At 45.9% G+C, this 21,567-nt stretch overlaps 1 protein-coding gene across 5 annotated transcripts in view; it reads left to right on the top strand.

Annotated features, from left to right (window-relative positions):
* Positions 1 to 21,567, top strand: part of ralgapa2 (Ral GTPase activating protein catalytic subunit alpha 2) — a 177,199-nt gene that overhangs the window by 133,663 nt on the left and 21,969 nt on the right. For all 5 annotated transcript variants that reach the window (XM_061233565.1, XM_061233536.1, XM_061233549.1 and 2 more), the window contains one exon: positions 2,927 to 3,054. In XM_061233565.1, the coding sequence (XP_061089549.1) occupies positions 2,927 to 3,054 (128 nt within the window). The remainder of the gene's footprint in view (positions 1 to 2,926; positions 3,055 to 21,567) is intronic.

Below are 21,567 nucleotides of genomic sequence, written 5' to 3'. Positions count from 1 at the left end.
TCGAATCCCAGTGTAGCCACAATAAGATTCACACAGCCCTTGAGCAAGGCCCTTAACCCTGCATTGCTCCAGGGGAGGATTGACTCCTGCTAATCAACTGTACATCGCTCTGGATAAGAGTGTCTGCCAAATGCCAATAATGTAATGTCATTTTTCTTTCTCTCTCCAAATGCATTTCGTAGCACATTTCAATCAATGTATGTTGAATTATACACTATAAACCAGAATTTTCAATTGGAGTAATGTATATTTACTCCAATTGAACTGTTACTGTACAGTAGCACACATACACTCAGTGAGTAATTTATTAGGTAGTCCTTTACCTTTGGCAGCAACTAAATGCATAAAAGTATGCAGACATGGTCAAGAGGTTCAGCTGTTGTTCAGACTAAATGTAAGAATGGAGAAGAAATGTGATCTAAGTGACTTTGACTGTGGAATGATTGTTGGTGGCAGACAGGGTGGTTGCAGTATCTCAGACTCTACAGTCTCTCGAGTTTGCAGTGAATGGCACGAAAAACTAAAATCATCCAGTGAGCAGCAGTTCTGTGGGAAAAAATACCTTGTTAATGAGAGAGGTCAGAGGAGAAGGGCCAGACTGGTCAGACGTGACAGTAACACAAATAACCATGGACTACATGGTTATTTGCAGTGGTATGCAGAAGTGCATCTCTGAACACACAACGTGTCAAACCTTTTAAGTGGATAGGCTACAGCAGCAGAAGTAAAAAAAAAAAAAGTCTAATGAATACCTAATAAAGTGCTCACTAAGTGTACATGTGCAAACACACACACACCACAAAGACCCAGTAGACACAGACCAAGGCCAGTCACATAACCTCCTTTCCATGTACCGGTGAGGTTACAAACTAATTTAAACACCATGCTTTGACTGCCTGAAAAGCCACGTCGACTTCATTTTTTCCTTTGCAAATCTTATTGTTACCTCCCAGAAAGGCAGTGAAAAAAGAAATAACAAAATAAAGTCGTTCTGAAGAACGAATCAAAAAAAGCGAGTCTTTGAGATGGGCCCATTTGGAAGTCATTTCTTTTATGCGCAGCTGGCTTGGCCCCCCATGTCGTTTGGCCCAATCTCGCCAAACGCACTCGCTTATTTGAAAAGCGGCTTGCTGACCACTCACACAGAGCTTTACATAAATCTCTTCGATTTACAATAATTGCCATTAACCCTCATGTGGCGTTCGGACCCGTTTAAATTTTTCAAGAAAAGAAAAGTGATACTGGAAATTTTTTTTTAAACCTGAAAGTCATTGGCCTTGGCTTATTTGTTGTGAAGAACATGTAAAAGGAAAAAATAAAAATCATTGAGTAGCCTTGCTCCACCCAACCCGCAAATTTACATCCCCGATCCGATGTTCGGGTCAATTTGACCCGGGAATAATGAAAGGGTTGAAACTGTAGGTGAAAACCCACAGGTCATGGTAAATATGAACCAAAAATGGGTCTTCACTTCTTTTCACACTACCTTCATTGCTCTCACACCTCAGCCCAACACTCAGCTATGGACATACTGTGAGCACCGTAATTCATTGGACAGTGACACATTCCTTTGTTACTTTGGTTCTGTACTCTAGCACTTTGAATTTGAAAGAATACAATGACAAAAATTGCAATGAAGTTGAAGTGCAGACTGTCAGTGTTAATTTGAGGGCACTCAAATGATTGGATTAACAGTTTAGAAATGATTGAACCTTTTGTATATAGTCACCCCCCCCCCTGTTTTTGCGCATCAAAAATATTGGACAGTTTAACATAATGTAGAATAAAGTAATCATTTTTAATATTTGGTTGCATATGTTTTGTATGCAATGACTGCTTGAAGTCTGTGACACATAGACATCACCAGATGCTGGGTATCTTCCCTGGTGATGCTCTGCTAGGCCTGTACTGCAGCCATCTTCAGTTCCTGCTTGTTTCAGGGACTTTTTGCCTTCAGCGTGTAAAATGCATGTTCAGTTTGATTCAGATTCCGTGATTGACTCGGCCAGTCATGGATTGTCCATCACATGAAGTGCCGTCCAATACGTTTGGAGGCATTTGGTTTTTATCTGAGCAGATAAAATATTTTTGAACAACCAGAATTCACATCATCAATGAAGACAAGTGAGCCCCTTCCACTGGCAGCCATACAGTCTCAAGCCATAACACCCCCTGTTACACGGAGAAGGTGGTATGCTTTGGATCATGGGCATTTCCTTCATTTTTCTTCTCCACAGTTTCCTCTTACCATCACTCTGGTGCATGTTAATCTTTGTCTCATCTGTCCATAATACTTTGTTCCAGAACTCTTGGGGCTCTTTTAGGTGCTTTTTAGCAACCTGTAATCTTGCCTTTCTGTTCTTCAGGCTTATCGATGGTTTGCGTCTTGTAGTGTACCCTCTGTAGTCCTGTTGGTGTAGTCTTCTACATATCGTAGACTTTGACGCATCTACACCTGCATCCAGGAGAGTGCTTTTGATCTGTTGAGTGCTATTTATCTGCACTTCAACCTCATTGTCATTGTATCCTTTCAAACTCAAATTTCTAGAGTACAGAGCCAAATTGAAATGTCCACTGTCCAATGTACATGAATACTTACACATACACTCACCAATCACTTTATAATGTATTTATTAGACTTTTTTTTATAATTAGTGAAATCAGGTGGTGTAGCGCACAATAGGAGCAAAGTGCTTTTTCATATTTTTGTTTCTGTCTATTCAGTGTTCTTTCAATTTCTTACTAAATTGATGATAAAAAATAATTGTGATGATCACAAGAAAACACTTTATAATCATTGTATAGCAGATGGATTTTTATTTTGAAGGTATGCTTCCAGGATCAGTGGTTTGCCATTTTGAGCGGGTTTCCCCCCTCTGCGGGACTCTTTTCTGACCTCTTCCTCCTCCCCTCTTCTCCTCCGCAGGTTCCTTTCTTCGGTCCGCTCTTCAATGGCGCCATCGTCACAGGAACCTTGCTGCCAAGCCTAGTGCGGGCCACCTGCATCAACGCCAGCAGAGCCGTCAAATCCCGCCTGACCCTCTACCAGAGCTTGTATCCTTTGTGTCCTCTTCTTCTTCCTCCCCAAAACCCCACTGCTCTGGGGGGAAAAGAGCAGAAGTGTGCAAAGGTGGGTTTCAGTTCCTCAAGAGGGCTTCTTTTACAGCTTTATTGGACAGCAGCGCTACTAAACCCCGCACAGTGTCTGCAGGCATTTGCTTCTACTAACTGTTCTATATAAATAAGCCAGCAGTTCAAACTTATCCCTTAGTCTGTGGTCTGTTATTTCTCTAGTTATTCATCTAGTTATAAACTTCTCATCCGAACCTAGACTTTCTTTCCTGAGAGGGTACATTGGTTAGCTTGAACCAAGCAGGTAAAGTAATTAGTGAAATCAGGTGGTGTAGCGCACGGTCGGAGCAAATACCTGTTGACACTGCAGCCCGCAGGACGTGGAGTTCAGTAGAGCTGGTATAGAGAATATAGGAGGAATATAGGAGGAACGCTTTTATACAGTATAGGACGAATGTCTCTCTTATGTCTCCTTACTGGCCCCCCTGGGGATAAATCGTTTGTTTAATTGAATTGAATGGGTGAGAGTGAGACAAAGGTTGTGTGGCCAGAATCGAACCGCCGACGTTGTGGCTCACAATGAGCATGTGGATGCTGCTCTACAGGCTACGCCACGGAGAAACCCCAAAGAAGTTGTTTCGTGTATATGACCTCTTCCCTGAAGTGTAGTGTGGGCAGTACTGTGAAGGTGGTCATTTGCGTGGCTCAGTGCTGACTATAATATTCACGGTCTTAATTTATTTATCTTTTTTTAAGGTCAGTTTATCATCCAGCGACAGAACGCAGCAACATTTTTACTGGTTTCTACTCTGGCCGATTCTCTCCGGTGCGATCACAACCACAGTCAACGTCGAGCGACAATAGAACTTTCGCAAAGGTTTGGTCGAGAGACCCTCTGCCGCTGGATCTCAAACTGGCCTTAAAATCATGAAAAAAAAGAACAAATCTGTGAATATTGTTGTCCGCACTGAGCCACACAAATGGATTAGCGTGTTCCTCATACATGCGGGCGGTCGAGCAGCGATGGAGGTTAAGAGAGAGAGGAGCGAAGGATGTCGTGTGGCAGCCCCAGCACACCCCACCCCCTGGTACACCGTGCAATGCTCGGCCTAGCCGGGAGCAAAGCAGCCCGGCTCCCGTTTCCATAGCGACCTGGCCGCGCACCACAGAAGCCAAGTTCCCTGTGCTCTTCTCGTTTTAGTTTAGTTTTTTGTGTGTCTGTCCTGGCTTCATGACAAAATCAGACAGTTCTTTAAAGCCGAGGCCTGTCTGTTGTTTGTCTGTTCGTCGAGGGGGGGGGGGGCAGGGTTTGTCGAGTGACCAAAAAGGCCGAGGGAAGTAATGTCCCACACCCCCTCTCCCACCCCCAGACCGCAACAGCGTCCAAAGAGAGACAGCTTGCAGCACTCCCAACCGCCACCCCCCCCCCCTCCTCAGATTTGGGGTGCTGAGGGAACTACAGGGTTCATTCCGGGTTTCCCTAACCTCGGATCAGCGCCCTTCCAGTTGGAGGGGCCCGAAAAGAGAGAGCCAGGGGTATAGCGAGGTCTCTGAGAATTCTCTGCAGATTTTTTTCTCTCCCGTTGACCCCTCCTCCTGTCAGTCTGTGCATTCTTTTCATTTGTCCCCGCCCCCCCCGAGGGACTTTAATGAGATTGGCCGTGTGGCAGATGTCACTCATCCGGAGCCAAGCGATTTATCACCCAGTAAAAGGCCGGCAAAGCCCGTCCAGTGTCCCTGATACAGAACAGGAAGCGGCCTCTTGGCAGTCATAGAAGAAGATGAAGAATATATACTTTATTGAACCCCATGGGGTATTTTGCTGCATTTGACCCATCCTAGTTAGTTAGAAGCAGTGGGCAGTCACCGTGCAGCGCCCGGGGGGCAATGTGGGGTTAAGGGCCTTGCTCAAGGCCCAACAGCTGTGTGGATGTTATCGTGGCTAGGGGCTTGAACCATTAGCCTTCCGGGTCCCTGTTATGTACTTTAGCCCCGACACTACAGGCTGCCCCCACCTACCTACCATTCCTTCACAAGAAGAGGGGCGAGATCCTGAAAAGAACTCCCCGAAAACCTGCAGATGACGCGTGCGATTGCTTTAAATGGAAATCTTCCTTTGTTTCGGTGTAATCCTTGCTTACACTGAGTTTAAAAAACAGAACAGGAAGATCTCATTTTGGCTGCATTTCTATAAATGAATGGGGGTCCTTAAGAGGAAATTATAATAGTTTTTTAGGCCTGGACAAAAGACAGATCAGACACAGTAAATAATCACTTTTTTATTCCCCTTGTTTTTTGGAAACACAGGCGAACGGTACGCCATGTCTCCAGTGTCACTGACAGGAGAAGCTGGCGGGAAAGCCACCGTACGGAGAACTACTTTAAAAACTAAACGAAACGTCTGCGGCCTCATTTCCCCTAAACGAAGCGTGAGATGCTCGGACACGGCGAGCTGTATTAACAGGGCTCGTCTGAAGCATGATCGTACAACCCGCGGCTAAATCAAGAGCAGCCCATTACCGAGACAAAAGAGGCCAAGCGCCAAGGGGTACATTTCAACAGTGACTGAGTCCCATGTCTCAAATTCCTCCCGTTGCTTGCTAACGGGGGTTAACTCAGCGTTCAATTCCAACTCAGACAAAACTATTAGCATTATTTAAAAGAATTCCTTTTGTTAAACATAATTTTTGTTTCGTTTTTTTCATTCAGTGGCTTCAGAAAATATTCAGATCCCTTGCACTTTATTGTGTTGTCAATTTAATTTTGAATGGATAAAATTGCCAGTTTTCCATGAATCTATACTGAATAACCCATAATGACAAAGTAAAACATGTTTTTAGAAGATTTTGCAAATGTATTAAAAATGAACTGAAATCTCATGCTGGAGGTGCTTCTCAGTGGCAGGGACAGGGAGACTGGTCAGAATTGAGGGAAGGATGAATACAGCCAAATACAGAGAGGTCCTTGAAGAAAACCTGTTCCAGAGTACCTCAGACTGAGGTGATGGATCACCTGTCAGCACGACAATGACCTGAAGCATATAGCCAAGACAACCTTAGAGTGGCTTTGGGACAAGTCTCTGACTGACCTTGAGTGGCCCAGCCAAAGCCCAGAATTAAAACCCATTGAACATCTGGGATGGGATGGGAAGCATCCCATCCCATCTGACTCAGCTTGAGAGGATCTGCCAGGAAGAATGCTCAAATCCAGGTGTGCAAAGCTTGTAGAGACTTACTCAAGAATACTTGGAGCTGTAATCACTGCCAAAGGGGCTTCTACTGTACAAAGTACTGAATTAAGGGTCTGAATACTTACATAAATGAGAGAGTTCTATTTTGGATTTTTTATAAATTAGTAACATTTTATTAGATTTCACTTTGTCATTATGGGTTATTGAGTGTAGATTGCCTGGCAAAATGGCTACAACTCAATAAAGTGCAAAAAGTGAAGGGAGTCTGAATACTTTCCGAGGCCACTGTCCATGTGTACAAAAGCAACATGTGTATGGGTATGCATATAAAACTTCTGTGTAATTGCTGGCTGTCTTTAAATCAGGGATTTTGTTTTCCGAGAGAAGATAGCTCTGCCTCTCTCTCTCTGTCTATTTCTGTCTTTCTGTTTCTGTTTCTTTCTCTCCATCTCTCTCTTTTTCTCTTTCTGTTTCTTTCTTTCTCTCTCCGTTTCTCTCTCGACGCGTAGCTCTCTCCGTCTCGCTCCTGCCCACTCGCAGCCCCCCGAAGCGCACTCCCCACAATGCCGGGGCGATCCGCCGCTCTCCAAGGTAATTAGTTTAATATTTCTTCAAAGAGAACCGCACGACCCCCATGCGTGAGCATAAAGGACTGCATGGCATGGCACGTCCTCGTCCCGCATCGGCCCAGTAATGAAGAGGCTTCCAGCAGGCCGTCTCCTCCGGCACAGGATCACTTGTGCTAATTGGATTTTGTACGGAAGAATGACCGCTAGCACGTCGACGGATAGCGGGATGAGGTCCAGTCCGTCCTCATCCCGCCATTCCGGCCCAGGCCCTCCCCTCCCCCGGTGAGCTGCGTCTCAGGGCCGTGGCGGTCAGCGGTAGAGGGAAATACGCGATAACGTCGTTGGATGTTGCGATGACGATGTGAGGTTTATCGGGGTAAATATAGCCTATGCCCACTGAATTAAAAAAAGTCAATACATTATTTCCAACATGCTTTCATTGAACAAATTGCATGTCTGAAACAACAGCCATTTAACAGAATATCAATTTAAATAAATAGCCCTGAGCCGGGTTTCATTTGAAAGTGCGCTGACTCTCTTCAAAGTTGAATCTTTGAAAAAATTACATTAATTTCAGAATTTCTTAGAATTTAGTATATCCACATTTTGCTTTAATGGCAATGTGGACAAATTTGTGCAAAACTTGATGAGTCATGTCTGCATTATTTGATAATGTCTCAAATAGCATATTGTGATGTGACTGAATGCTTTTGTCAGTCTTCAAGTACCCACATAAATGTTCAATGGGGTTGAGGTCAGGTGAAGATTGCTCTTCTGTGGTCTTTACTTTTACTTCATTTTTTCAAAATCGTAAAACTTTCTGTTTATTTCCAGGATTACATGAAAAAAAAAAACCCAGATTTCCAATGTGTTCTCAGTCTTTTGGACCCCACTGTGTATGCATAATATACAATTCATATTTGTAGGACCGAATGTAATGTCATTAGAATAATTTACCGTTAAAACGTTTTTATTGGTTTGGCTTTTCGCTCGGCTTAGTGGCAATAGACAGAGGCGTGGTGGTCATTTTGGCAGAGTCTGGCGGGAAAAAGCCTTCCCCTTTGAAGCTGTGCTGAAGGAGGCAGGGGAATGGGCAAGGTTCGAGCGCTTTAATCTTGGGATCCTCCTTGCGTCGCCTCAAAGACTTTTCATCCTACTCCCCATGGCCCGTTTCCCATCACGTAGCGCAATCTGCTAAAACCATCTCTGTGTCTGAGAACTATTACACTATACAAGGTCACCTGCATTCATGTTCTCCCATACCTTCTGATCTCACTATGTTTATTTCAACCTGACAGTTGGTTGCAACACATACAATGACCTCCATAATGTTTGGGCAAAGGCATATTTTTTCTTGATTTGGCTCTGTACTCCACAACTGTGAATCGAACAGTTAACATGTGTTTAGAATGCACATTCTCTGCTTTTATTGAAGGGTACTTTTATATATTTTGGTTTAGCAATGTAGAAATTACAGCACTTTTTAGACTTAGATTCCCAATTTCAGAGCACCATAAAGTTTGGGACTCAATAGGTTATGTTTACTATGATTGGCTAGTTCATCAGATTCAACAAATGCTTGTAACCTCTGACAACTGTCATTAATGACCACAGACACATGATGAATCCCACCTGTTGGCAAATTTATTTTGTTTTGGATGCTTCCTCTGTGCCTCCACACTTTGCTCTTGCCATTTTTGTGATAAAAGTCAATCTTGGTCTCTTCTGTCCACAAGACGGTTTTCCGGAACTCTGCGGAACAATAACCTGGCCATCCCATTTTTGCAGCTAAATAGTGGTTTGCATCTTGCAGTGTAGCCACTGTAGTTTGTGAAGTCTTTTGTCACACATCCTTGCCTGCCTCCTGAAGACTGTTTCTGATCTGTCTGTCGGACAGACGTAATAAAAACATTGGCTGTTATTACAGTTATTTCTCAGCGTGCAAACGGAGTGTCCAACCCTGGTCCTGGAGACAAGTTTATTTTCACCTTAAAATCAGCAGCAGGTTTAGACCTCAGTTTCAGTTAACTTTTCAACCAACACAGGTTAAAATCGATTAACTACATCTTGTACGTGCTGAGTATCAATGAAAAACCAGGCTTGGGCACCCCGACAGTATGTGAATGGGGTACTCGCAGCCTTCCCATCAGGGTGTAACGACCTTGACACCTCCCTAACGGCCTGCATCGGTCCCCCAATGGTGAACCCCCCCTCCCCTGCTGGTTTCCTGTCGCTCTCTTTGGAAGGGAGATAGCAGTGTTTTTGGGGGTCTGTTGGTCCTCATGATGATAGGATTCAGGGGTGGGCAGGGGTGCTGGGCAGCCTCTAATAGGTGCGATGAAGAGCCACTGACCTTTATTCTGAAGTGCTCCCTCCCCAGCGGACAGAATCGATAAGCCCCCACGTCCTACCCACCCCCTCCGGTTGTCGATCGATACCCATAATCTGCTCCTGCCCGCAGCAGGTCATGCAAACGGCAGCTTTTCGGTGGCATGATGGTGTGAGGAAGACCGTACACACACACACATTGTACGTACACACACACGCTCACACCACCCCAAGAAAGAAGGAATCAGAAAACAACGTTCACGCTCCAGAGCCTTTCAGCGTTCTAATGTTATTCGTTTCAATATCCCTCACTACCCCCTAGCAGCAGCCGAGCAGATCTCATCATCAAAGCTTCAGCCCCCCAAGCACCTCATGCACTCCAAAGGACAAAGTAATATTCAGAAACATTTTCATATTCATAAACGCTAACATACGGAGCAGACGGGCACCTGTTTTTGTTTTCTAATCTCTTCCCTTCAACTCGGGGTTACCAAGGTACATTACATTACATTACATTACGTGGCATTTAGCAGACGCTCTTATCCAGAGCGACGTACAACAAAGTGCAAATCAAACACAAGAACAAGTGCAAAAGTGGACATGAGAGGACAGTACAGTTCCGAGTCCTAGTGTAAACATACAGAAATTCAGAACCCTTGAAGAGTACAATCAACTTTCAAACTAGCATACCACAGTTGGCAGCTAGAATACAACAATACAACAGCCAATAAAAACAACAATACCTATACAAGTAACGATATCTATACATAAGTGCCATTACGGTCTAAGGCTTATCACGGTGATTGTGAGTTGGGGAGGGAAAGGTGTAGCCTGAAGAGATGGGTCTTCAGTAGCGTCCGCACCCAAAGAACTTGGTATTTGCGTAACATAAGTATTTTCAAACTTTGACACAGACTTTCTCGCTCCTATACACTCCAAAGAAATGTACACCCACACACAGGAAGTTTACACACGCAGGGTGGGAACAGCAGGGCAGCACAGGAAGGGTGTCGTCGTGACGGGCCTTCGTTCTGATTGGCTGTGACTTGAGAGGTGCCCTCGCCGGAATTTTCCTGTCCAGGTCCATCTTCAACTGACAGGGTGAAATGAGGTGAATGTAACTGGTTGACTGTAACTGGCCAACTGACCAAACTCATTTTCCGTAATTATTCACTGAAGAGAGAACATTCTGGAAACCCCACCCCCATCTTCTCTGACACCTATTTTGACCCAAAGCATACCCTTTTCAAACAAAATCTAGAGTAACGTTCACGCCTCTGTGAAGGAAATGTCGGCGTCTGAGAAAGTGAAAATTATAAATAGCTTTGACACGTGGCATTTCAGTCACAGTCACTTTAGCACTAATTTCAGAACGTTAAGGTTTTTTTTTCAGAACTGTAGACACAAAACAAAAGAGTCAGTTTTCAAAAAAAGGGCCGGTGACCACACCCCTCCTCCATCTGCACCTCCCCCTGGGTCTCTCCTCATTGCAGGGCTTAAATTTACATACCTCTCCCTATTCCCTCTGGCCCCTGAACGGCAGACCTGATTTACATGCCAGCACTCCCTCTGTTTGCGGTCCCAAGTCCGGCACAGGGAGGAGAGGAGAGGAGGAGGAGACACGGGGCGGGGGTAGGGCGTTTACGTGGAGGAGGGCTCCGGTTGTCCCCGCCCGCTGAATGTTTTAAGTTAATCCCATTACCGCTGTAGCGGTCTGCCGTCGCTGCTGCTCGCTAGCCGACCAGCTGTTCCCGCTGTTCCTTACAGCGTCCGATGTGTTTGGATCAGCAGGTCCCCTTTGCCTCGCACGCCCCACTCCTCCACCTCCTCCTCGTCTTCCTCCGCTAGGGCCAACCCTCGGCCACTGCCCTATGTTGTGTCGGGCCTCTCCTCTGTGTAGCATATGGTGTCCAGCTCCCGCCCGGCGTCCATTTCTAGCGCTTTCTGCCCCCCCTGCACGGAGATTCACAGCGTTACTCCTTTTCTCTGTGTTCACTCTCACTCTCTCTCTCCATTTCCACTCACCTGCCTTCATACCCCCTGAGGCCGTGCTTTGGTTACCCAGGCACTCCTGCACAGGTAGGCCTCTCTTAACCAGGCTGGTGACAGCTGAGACAAAATGGTGGATGCGAAAATGTCTGAAGGGGGGATGATTTTTTTGTTTTGATGGGTCGAAAACAGGCGAGGCTGAGTTTGGGAGTGATTGGTAGGGATTAGTTTGCTCCAACAAGATGAAATCAATCGATCCTCTTTTTTTTACAATTTTGAGGTTACTCCTTATTTCATTACAGGACAGTCTATGGTCTACGCAATTTCCCTGTACTCGATTTTCTATCCTACAAATTGTTTTGATGGAGGCTTCTCATCAGGGCTTGTCTTTATAATTATATATTCTTCTAGTAAAGAATTATTTATAATTAACGAATGACGTATTATGTATTTTACTTGCGATAAAAATTGAGATTGTTCTTGCTCCGATACCACGGGGGTCTGTTCTCATTACTCTTCGACTCGTGTCTCATTTAAATTTCTTCGCTGCCTTTAACGAGGCTGTCGGCAAGAGGTCAATGTCGTATCTGTGTTCTTTAAACTTGAACCCGATACAAAGGCACGCTTAGCATTCAGCACGACATGCTGGACAGCTGTCTGTTTTCCTGACACCCAGGACATGGGGTTAACTCTGTCACCCTTTGTTAGCTTTCAAGGGATTTTCCCCCTCTTTTCTTGCCTTTCCAGTTGAAGTAGAGATGTCAGGTACAGTTACACAGACCCCACATCTTTATTTTCACTCTGTCAGGGGGAGTAATGGACAGGAAGTGCCTCCTGTTGTTAACTAGCCTCCACTAAAACACTCGCAGACACACAAACACAGACACGCGCTCAGACACACGCATTCTCAGACACAAACCCACTCACACACACACACACATTTACAGACACACAAACACACACACACACACACACATAAATTCTCAGACACAATCCCATTCACACACGCACAGAAACCCAGACACACACAGACACGCATCCTCAGACACAAACCCTCTCACAGAAGCACGCACACACATTCACAGACACACTCATGTACACCCACACACGCATGTACACATATTTGCAGACACACACGCATGCTCACACGCGCACACACACCAGTCACAAACCAGTCTGGATAAGAGCATCTGCCAAATGCAATTAATGTAATGTAATGTAATATAAACCACAAACCACAACATGTTAATGTATTTGCTTTCATGGTCTGTTTGTCTTAATGTCAAGACTAAATGTTCAGAATAAAAATATAGGTGTAAAGGGTTTATGCTTAAGGTGACAAGTTATAGGCCCAGAGTTTTGTTAGCCCAGTATCAGTAGTCCCCCAGGCTCAATTCTTGCGAAAAACTTTGAAGCCGTTTCTCTCAAAAACATGGTTTGGTGGCACATAAAATGAAACACAACTCCCTTCAAATCTGGAGTAGAGAGAAAACCTTGGCATGGTTAGCTTACATTTCCCTCTTTTGATTAGTTAAAAATACCTTTTGTGGTCAATACGACTGTCTTTGATGGCACAGGCCACATTTAGATACTGTCTGGATATTAGTAATCAGTAAATTTAGATACTGCTTTGTACTGATTTCAGAGATCGGTGAACAGAAAATAAGGAGACTGCTGTTCAGTGAGTTTGGAGAACACTGCTCAGTCACTTAGGAGATCGCTGATCCCAATCCCCTCTGTGATTGCTGGGCCTGGAAACCCATTCTGTTGCCCCAGGAAACATGGACAATTCTGGGGACCCTTTGTCACTGAAAGTATGACTCTTAACAGAGATATTCCCTTCTAATGGGTGGGTGCTGAGCTCTCGCTTCTTTGGACTGCAGCTGCACAGACCAGAGGAAGCTCTCTCGAGCTACAAGGTGGTGGGTGTTACGATTTCCCTGCCTTATGAAGCGGTGCCTCCATGGGTGATACTATGAGGGTTAAAAAACAGCCAGTTGGCGCTTGAATGCATTGCAGGTTACTTTCTCCCAAGTACCTGTATATGAACTTGTATTTTTATAACGATATGTCCTCCAGACAAAACAATAACATGGCTTGTTGATTATCGGTCTCTTTGAAGTTGAGCGCTTCCAGATGATGTTTGATTTAGCTTGGGAGAAGATTAGAACTTATGCAGTTAATGCATGTAGCTTGCATATACAGTACACTGTTCTGTGTCCTTTATTCTTGTTTCTCTATGCCATTTTTTACTCCAATGCAGAAAGGCATTGTGATAATATATTTGTGGTATTGGGAATGTAATGTTTGCATTATGTGAATGTGGCGATATGGTGGCAAATGAGTGTCCCCATTGGGATGAGTAAACTTATAAGTTATCTATTAAGACAGGCCAAAAACCTTGGTAGAGACCCCTGTTCTCTGCTGAACCCGGGAACCGAGGGCACTCCTGTTCCCTGTTATCCTTCTGACAGGCTAACAGCCCCACGCGGCCTCACGCTCCAACCTGTCCCGTGTTTTCAGAGGAAAAATATCTCGCCCCGAGCGGCCAGCGCATTTAGCGGGCGAACGGGAGGAGCGTCTAGCGGTCCGATCCGCTCCGTGAGGAGGGCATGCGTGTCTCCCCTTTGTCGAGGCGGGAACCCGCCGCGCCCCGCGTTCGGCAATTAGCGCCCAGCTAGCTGGTCCATCTGCTCTTACCGAGCCGCGATTAATGAACTTTTTCCCTCCTCCCGGTCGCCTTCTCTGGCCCCGTGAAGAATTGACCGTCTTGGCGGGTGATTTGCAGCCTCCCATCGATCCGTCCCCGTCTTCCGCCATTTTCCCCCTCAGGAGCAGGAAACCGGTATTAATCAGCAGACATGGTGATCCGGGGCAAATCCGAGGGCTTTTTTTCTTTCTTTTTTTTTCTCTTGAAACCTGCTTTGGTTTCTGTAGGATGTGGAGATACTGTAGGGAAAGTGGGAGGGAGGGAGAGGAGGAGGGAGGTGGAGGGAGCTCTGTGCCTGGGACGAATCTGTGGTTTCTCGTCGGCCTGCACTCAAAGCCTTCAAACGATGCCGAAGCCTCCTCCTCCTCCTCCGCCAGGCTTAAAGACGTGCTGAAAGTGAGAGCAGCACTAGCTTCCTTGATATGATGAATACGTTTGTGAAGTGGCCCTGTCGGGTGGAATTTTTGGAGGGCAGGAAGTCAATTTGACTTAGCAGGGCAGTAGCCTATTGTATGGCTCTGGAAGAATACGTGCCACGGCGTGAAAAGCTATTGATTGGAGGTGATCAGGAAATTGACCGACATTTGATCTAAATACCCGCCCACAAGTGGAAGTGGATGGAAAAAAACTTTTGTGTGCAAATACAAAAGTATTACAATTTTATAATCCTTTTGGAATATATATTTCAAGAGGTGGTCGCTTGGTTATGAAGAATTGACTAAATTGACGAAAAAGTGAATTTTGATTCCAGCATGTACGGTTAAACCCGTTCCTTTCGGTCGCCACGGGCAATGGCACGGGCACGAGGCTCCCTCGATCACCGCCCACGCAGTGGCCAATGCGGCGCCCCCCCTTCGTTTTGGCTAACGGCAGCGGTCCGTATTTCACGGGCGGAACTCTTTTGTTTGTGGGACAGCCGGCGATAAGGATCCATGCTTCAACAGGCCGTTCCTACGATTCCCACAATGCAGAGGAAACGGCCTTCAATCACCTGCTATCTGTACAGAAGTGATTACCATTCAGCCTCGCGGGCTTACGGGACGAGACGCCAGGCTCTCCCTGAATGAGCGGGCGGCTCTCGACGGCGTAACGGCTGAGATAATGCTCGAGTCCACAAGAAACGGCCCGTGTTCAATCGCGCCGGTAAATGTCATCGAAATGTCAGCTCTCGTACAGCCTACGAATTTTACCTTTAGTTTTTTCTTTTTCTTTCTTTTTTTCTTTCTTTTCTCTTTCTTTGCTGGTTCTAGAGGAAAACGTGACCTTATTTTAGTTTTGAAGAGCAGACTGCCTCGACCGTCCTTGTAATATCTTTTCCCCCCTCGACATGACTGCGTCCATCCCCCTCCTCCTCTGTATTTTATTTTAACGGCTGTTTGAATTATGATATTTTAAAAGCGGAATTAGTTCATTATTTATTAGCCGGACTTTAATGACGCTTTAAACAGTTCAAAGGCTGGGCGCCTCCTCGTCCGTTCCCGCTCTGTTGCTTTGTTCAGGCACACTCCCTCCCCCACTTTGATGTGTTAATGACAATTAGCCGTCCGTTTGTCGTGAAGAGCCACGCTTTATCTCAGAGGCGGGGGGTATCTGTCGAACACGGGCGTGTCCTTGCACCTGTGTGCTCTCCGTGTGAGAATTTATTTATTTTTATGTATTTTTTGGTGGGGGGGTTGTAGAAGCGGGTGCAGAAATTATCCTCGGTGTTCATCGGAGCAAAAAAAATTGCCCTGTATATTTTCCAGGTTCACTGCGGATGGAAAACTCATTCTTGGCGCCTCAGTTCATGTCTTTGTTTATTTTCTGCCCGCTATTTATTTATTTTTTACTTCTCAATTCCATCGGCCTTTCCACGTAACAATAGCTGCGCATGACGAGATTTTCTTTTTTTCACTGGCCGCTAATTGCTGCGAGATTCCTCGCGGATTCTGTTCCGTTGATCTACGCGCATTGTCATTGTAATTAGTGTCATTCGCTACAGATCCCTCTGCCAAAGGAGCTTCACCAACGAAGCTTCGCAGAAAACAGACGTTGCGGCAACCCACCCCCTCCAAACCTTTCTCCCTCCCGTCTCTCTATCCCCGTTTCGTGCTAATTCCTCCACCCCCCTCCCCCCTCATCTTCGTTCAGCCTTACCCCCCAAATCTGTTTTGTGCTTTCATGAAAAGGTCCATTATAATCCGGCCCTCCCCGTAATACAGACGGGCCGCTGAACAGGGAGTGGGGCTCCATTTCGGCTCTAGACGTTCTAGACGATTCCAAGAAGCCCACTGGTACACCGCGTTATTTAATTACCTGGCTCTTCAGAGGTCTTAATTTTAACGAGTTTTTAACTGCATTGTCTTCAGACCCCCGTCAAAGACATACTGTCTGCGGCCAATTGAATGCTGAATGGGCGTATTGGGCCGGGGGGGGGGGGGGGGGGGGTTGGGGCGAAATGCGGGGCTCTTTAGTAACCTTAGCATGACTAGTTAATGTTGCTGAAGTAGGACCACCTGGCGATCGGACTGTACAGTCAGCTGTCGCTGATGGTCTCCCATTGGGAGGACCAGGTGCTTGGCCCTGGCTCCTAATTGTTGCCGTGTAATAGTCCGCTTGACTGCACAGCCTCGCTCGGGGCGAGGATTAAGAGGGCCGTCACCGACGCAGAAGTCTTATTTTCTTCCCTTCTTATTTTTCTTTTTCATCCTCTTTTTGGCCATACCAACCCCCCCCCCCCCCCCCTCCCCACCGCTGAAGAGGGCGGCTGCCGTGAGAGGACGCGTGGTGGTCTACCTCCGTACTTGGCCCTCCTTTCCAGAAGCGGGCGAAGACCCCCCTCGAAAGGCGCGAGGGACGCTGGCTCTCGTCTTCCGAGTTCTCTTCCCCAAGAGTGTCGCCAGTCACCAGTCAGGCCCGTTTTGTCGTATTTTTAGGCATGAGGTTATTAGCAGAGACCCGTAAATCATACCTCCTGTAGAATTAACAAAAATATATAGCACCTCGGAGATGACAGATGGCCCGGCGATGTCGCCTCTACATATTTATCGTATTTGTAGGACAAGAGGTTGGGTCACGTCCTTAATTACGGTGAAATATTAATGACGCTCTTTGATTGTGTCTAGCAGGGGCTTTGATCAGGGGAAGAGGCTGTAATGCAGAATACCCTTCCCCCCACCCCCCTCGTGACCTCACCTCCCCCCCCCCCCCCCTCTTTACCGCCACGGTGTGTTTTTTTAACACACACATCATTAACGCGCTTGATAAATACCTCCCCGTTGCGGGGCCACGAAGTGTCGACGTTCAATTTGCGGGGCGAGCTTTCCGCCCGGCTGGAAAACGGGAGAATTCTGGCTCTAAACGGAGGCGCGAAAGGGCCGGGGAGGGGCGGGGCCCGCGTATCCCGCTAACAAATCGTGCTCATTCCTCAGCACATGCCACAAGCATCATTAAAATATCCCCCCCCAACCCCCGCCCCTTTAAAGTTTAATTACCACTCTGTAGAACACTGCATGTTATCGTCGGGTTAAACTAGGGCCCTGGCCGTCAAGCCTTTTTTCCCCCTGCCAATTACAACGCGGGAGTCTCTCTCCGCAGTGGGATGGACACCCGTGTCGCTCTGCCGTGGTCGCCGTGGTTTGTTTTGCGCAGGTAGGTGTTGAAGGGGTATGTTTTTTTGCGTGTCTCACTGTCGTACCCCAGCTGTGACATTTGCCTAGTGCGGGGAGTGGATGTTATATTACCTCACTCAACAGTTTGTCTAGCATCAGTTGTCTCATTAATGTCTTTTTATTTTCAGTTGTATGTGCTGGGAACTGTAAGTGGGAATTATACACATTAAATCATCACATTGACGCCGTATTATTATTATTAGTATTTAGTACTAGTATTTGTATTATTATTATAATAACAATAAAAGTAAGCGCATCATTTCAGGTGCAAATGCTAGTAAAATGGGACTGTAGAGCCCTGAGTAACAATATTTAAAACAACAGCAATATAATAATAATAATAATAATAATAATAATAATAATAAAAAAACTAAAAAAATATTTCATTTGTCCAGCACCTTTCCTTTCCTTTGGTCCCCACTCCGACCCCTAAGAACCAGAGTATCCCAACATGACTTTGTTGTCCAGTTCTTGTTGGCTGTTTTATCAGTCGAAAGATGTGGAGAGCTTAGAAAGTAGTGTGAGTAACCACCATTATAAAGACCTGCGTGCATATTCTTCATGTTTTTGACGTCATCATGGAGCTTTTTATTTGTGTTCCATCCAGTCATACAATTCAACAACAATTGCTATTTTGATGGAAGTATGCATATTTTAGGGTCTAAATGGCTGTTCGAAAAACGACTTCCCAAGTCCCAGTTAACACAGAGAGCTGACCGTAGGAGGCATAGGGGGAATCTGGCTCTGTGGGCAGGGTTAGGGACTTAAAAAAAAACCTACACCACTGCTCTTAGCAAATGTTTTGTTGGGGTTTTAGATAGTAATACCAGGAAGAGGACGCTGATGCATGCGGGCCTTTAAAAGGAGACGCAGCAGTCTGGCAATCGGGGTCAAACCGGCTGCCAGGGACACCCTCATCTGGGCGGAAGCAGTTCTTGTCTGGCCTCTGAAATCTGGCGACAGGGGCACGCATCTTCACCAGGACACCGTAGTTTTTTTTTCCGCCCGCCTCAGCGGTAGCTGTTTCCTGGTAAAGTCGGGGGGGGGCTGTGAGGTCGCCTGTGACAGAGGGTCGTTTAGGTACTCAAGTCCATCCCGCAGAACATTGTGTTTTTGCTAGCCGCGTGTGTTTGAAATTTGGTTTCGGTCATTTGAAGCCAGAGACGTCCCTGTGAGACTGCGCGCGAGAGAGAGAATAAAAAAGAGGGAGAATGAGAGAGGGAAAGGGAGAACGGCAGCTTTCTTGAACGCCTCTGCTGCAGATTACGCCCCCCCCCCATGCGCAGTCTGCCGCCGTGACAACGGCCCTGCTGCTCCCATGCGGAAGGTTCCGGAGCTGGTGGCAGAGTCTTATTTTCCAAACGTGGAAAATTCAGAGCGGCAAAATGACGGAACTCCTGCTTTTAATGGAGGAGAGGACCAAGGCGGATAAAACAACTGTTCCCAGGAGAGAGGAAGCTACGCGCATCTTCGACAGCACTGGGCGTCACCACACGCCTCAAAACCACAGGACGGCAAGCGGCCCTAAAACAAATATACGGTTTATGGGAATTTCTTTTAGTCAATACTAAATAACAAAATAAAGATCATATACGGTTTATGGAAATTTCCTTTAGCCAGTTATCAATAAATAAATAACAAATTAAAGACCATATACTGTCTATGTAAATTTCCTTTAAGCAATAATAAATAACAAACTTCCCTATATACTGTTTTGTCAGTATATGCTCACTCTGAGTGAGTGAGAGAATGAGAGAGTGAAAGAATGAGGCTTGAGGCCGCGCCTTTGTGCCTCCTGCAGCCGTGGCAACGGACACCCGAGGGGCCTTGTCTGGTCCCTCACCGCTCACCCTAAGCGGTGTGGAGGATCTCGGGGTAGAGATTGTTTGTGATGCTGGGGACCAGCCCTGATTCTGCGATTGTGTTTGCAGCTCCCAAACAACCCTTATTGTCAGACCAGTGAAATGTTTCCTTTTTCTTTCTGCTAAATTCTCGTCATTTAATTACGATAGTCAATTTACTCGATAAACGGCATTTTGATAAGGAGGTGGGTTGTACCTTGCAATTTTTAGAGGGGGCAATAATTTATCTTAGTGTACAACCATCTGTGAAGTCTTTTCTTGAATCTAGAATTTGACAGTAAAATAGCCGGCATTAATTCAATTGTACTCTGAGAGTTGATGTACCACCAAACCTTTTACTGTGTTGGGTGGATCTTGAACATAAGCAGAGGTGGTGTGTTTGGAGGTATGACACAGCACAGAAAGGTGGCCTGGGATTGACGTACTGTGAAGACGCTACAGACGCAGCGTTCGTGACAGAGTGCTCTCCCAAAAAGCGAGTAAGAAGCCAGACTTCCATGTCTCGCTTGTTAAAGCAGGAGAAAATGCTTTTGGAAAAACCCAGCTGCCAGCACACGCACAGTAATACACCTGGGAGGCCTCTGTAGGCTTCTCTCTCCAGTCTTCAGAGAGCTTTCTCTCTCCCTCCCTCTCTCCCTCCCTCCCTCTCTCTGTCTCTTTCCCTCCTCTCTTTCTGTCTCTCCCTCCCTCTCTTTCTATCTCTTTCCCTTTCTCCCTCTCTTTCTGTCTCTTTCCCTGTATTGCAGTAGTGGGGAATAATTTTGAGTTGAATGTTTGAAATTTTCTAGTTTGTTTCTATTTCTTGGTTATGGCTCATTTTTTGGATCGCTGCAGAGTGATTAAGACTGGTTTTAAAAGTCTCTCTCTCCCTCTCCCTCTCTCTTTCTCTCTCTCCCTCACTCCCTCTTTCTCTCTCTTTCTCTCTCTCACTCCCTCTCTTTCTCTCTCCTTCACTCTCTCTCCCTCTCTCTCTCTCTCTCTCTCTCTGGAGCTAGGTTACGGGTCATTGAAATACACCGCTCGCCGGGCTAATTCGGGCCCGCATATTCACCGCGGACGAAGCCCAGCCATTGTTCTGGCAGGATCTGCCAGCTTTTATCTTAAACAGGCCGACGAGGCGCACAAAGGAAACCTTCAAAGTAAAAGCGCCCGAATAGCACGCCCCTCGCAGCCGTAAGGCCGGGGACTCGACCCTTTGTGTTTAATCTCATTGTAACTTTCCATAATGTGTTTCTAATCTCGGCCTGTTCATTACACTCCCCATTGTCTTCCGTCACATATAGGCCCGCTTGGGTGATCGTCCCCGGATACACGGGCAGGCTTATTTAATACACAACAAACCGTCTTTGAAGTCACAACAGGTAACCCCCCTCCCCCCACCCAAAACAACAACAAAAAACCCCCACTATTGACCTTTAATCTAAAAAAAGCAAAACATTAATGCACAATGAACCGTCTTTAACAGGTAGTCCCCCCCGGCCCGCCAAAAAACTAACAACAAAGCCACGAAAAACTGAATTATTTTTATCATTATAGTCTTTCTGTGTAATCCTAATTTAAACAATGATATTTAGAGTCACAAGTCCTTCTGAGGATAATACAAACCTACCCAACGTCAGGATTGGGCCAAATTTCTTAAGCTACATCCCTCTAACCCTCTAACTGAAATGTTGTCAAATTCACAATTACAGGTATGCTACAGCACATCAAAATTTGACAACCCAGTTTATGGGTATCTGTCTGTATAATATAACTTGATATTCTTTCATTAATCATTGACCACATTTGATTATAATCTCAAACAAAAATGTTGTGAATTTGTCATTTGCAGATACTCACCAGTAACGATGACTTCACTTAAGGGTTCAACAAGTAATATTTTATGGAGTAACCACGATTGTTCTTCACAAAATATGGTCGATCTCTTCATTTTTTCCGACTGTGTGTTAGCTTTTACACATTTCTCGGTAGAGCAGAGCAGCCGTTTTACTGTAAGATTAGGAGGTTATTGGTCTGTTGGGAGAGGTGACGGGTGTGATGGATACATAAAGACCACAGGAAGAGGGCAGGGGAGGCTTTGACCAGCCTCTTCATAAATACCGCTGCATTGGCAGCAGGCAAGACAGCTCCGCCATGTCTTGCCGTTAATTTGAGCTGCCCTGCTCGCTGTGAGTGATGTCACAGTCATAACTCCTCA

The sequence above is a fragment of the Conger conger genome, chromosome 1, assembly GCF_963514075.1.
Source record: "Conger conger chromosome 1, fConCon1.1, whole genome shotgun sequence".
NCBI classification, from domain to species: Eukaryota; Metazoa; Chordata; class Actinopteri; order Anguilliformes; family Congridae; genus Conger; species Conger conger.
Note: the sequence above shows the minus strand (reverse complement) of the source record. Positions and strands in the feature narration are given on the sequence as shown.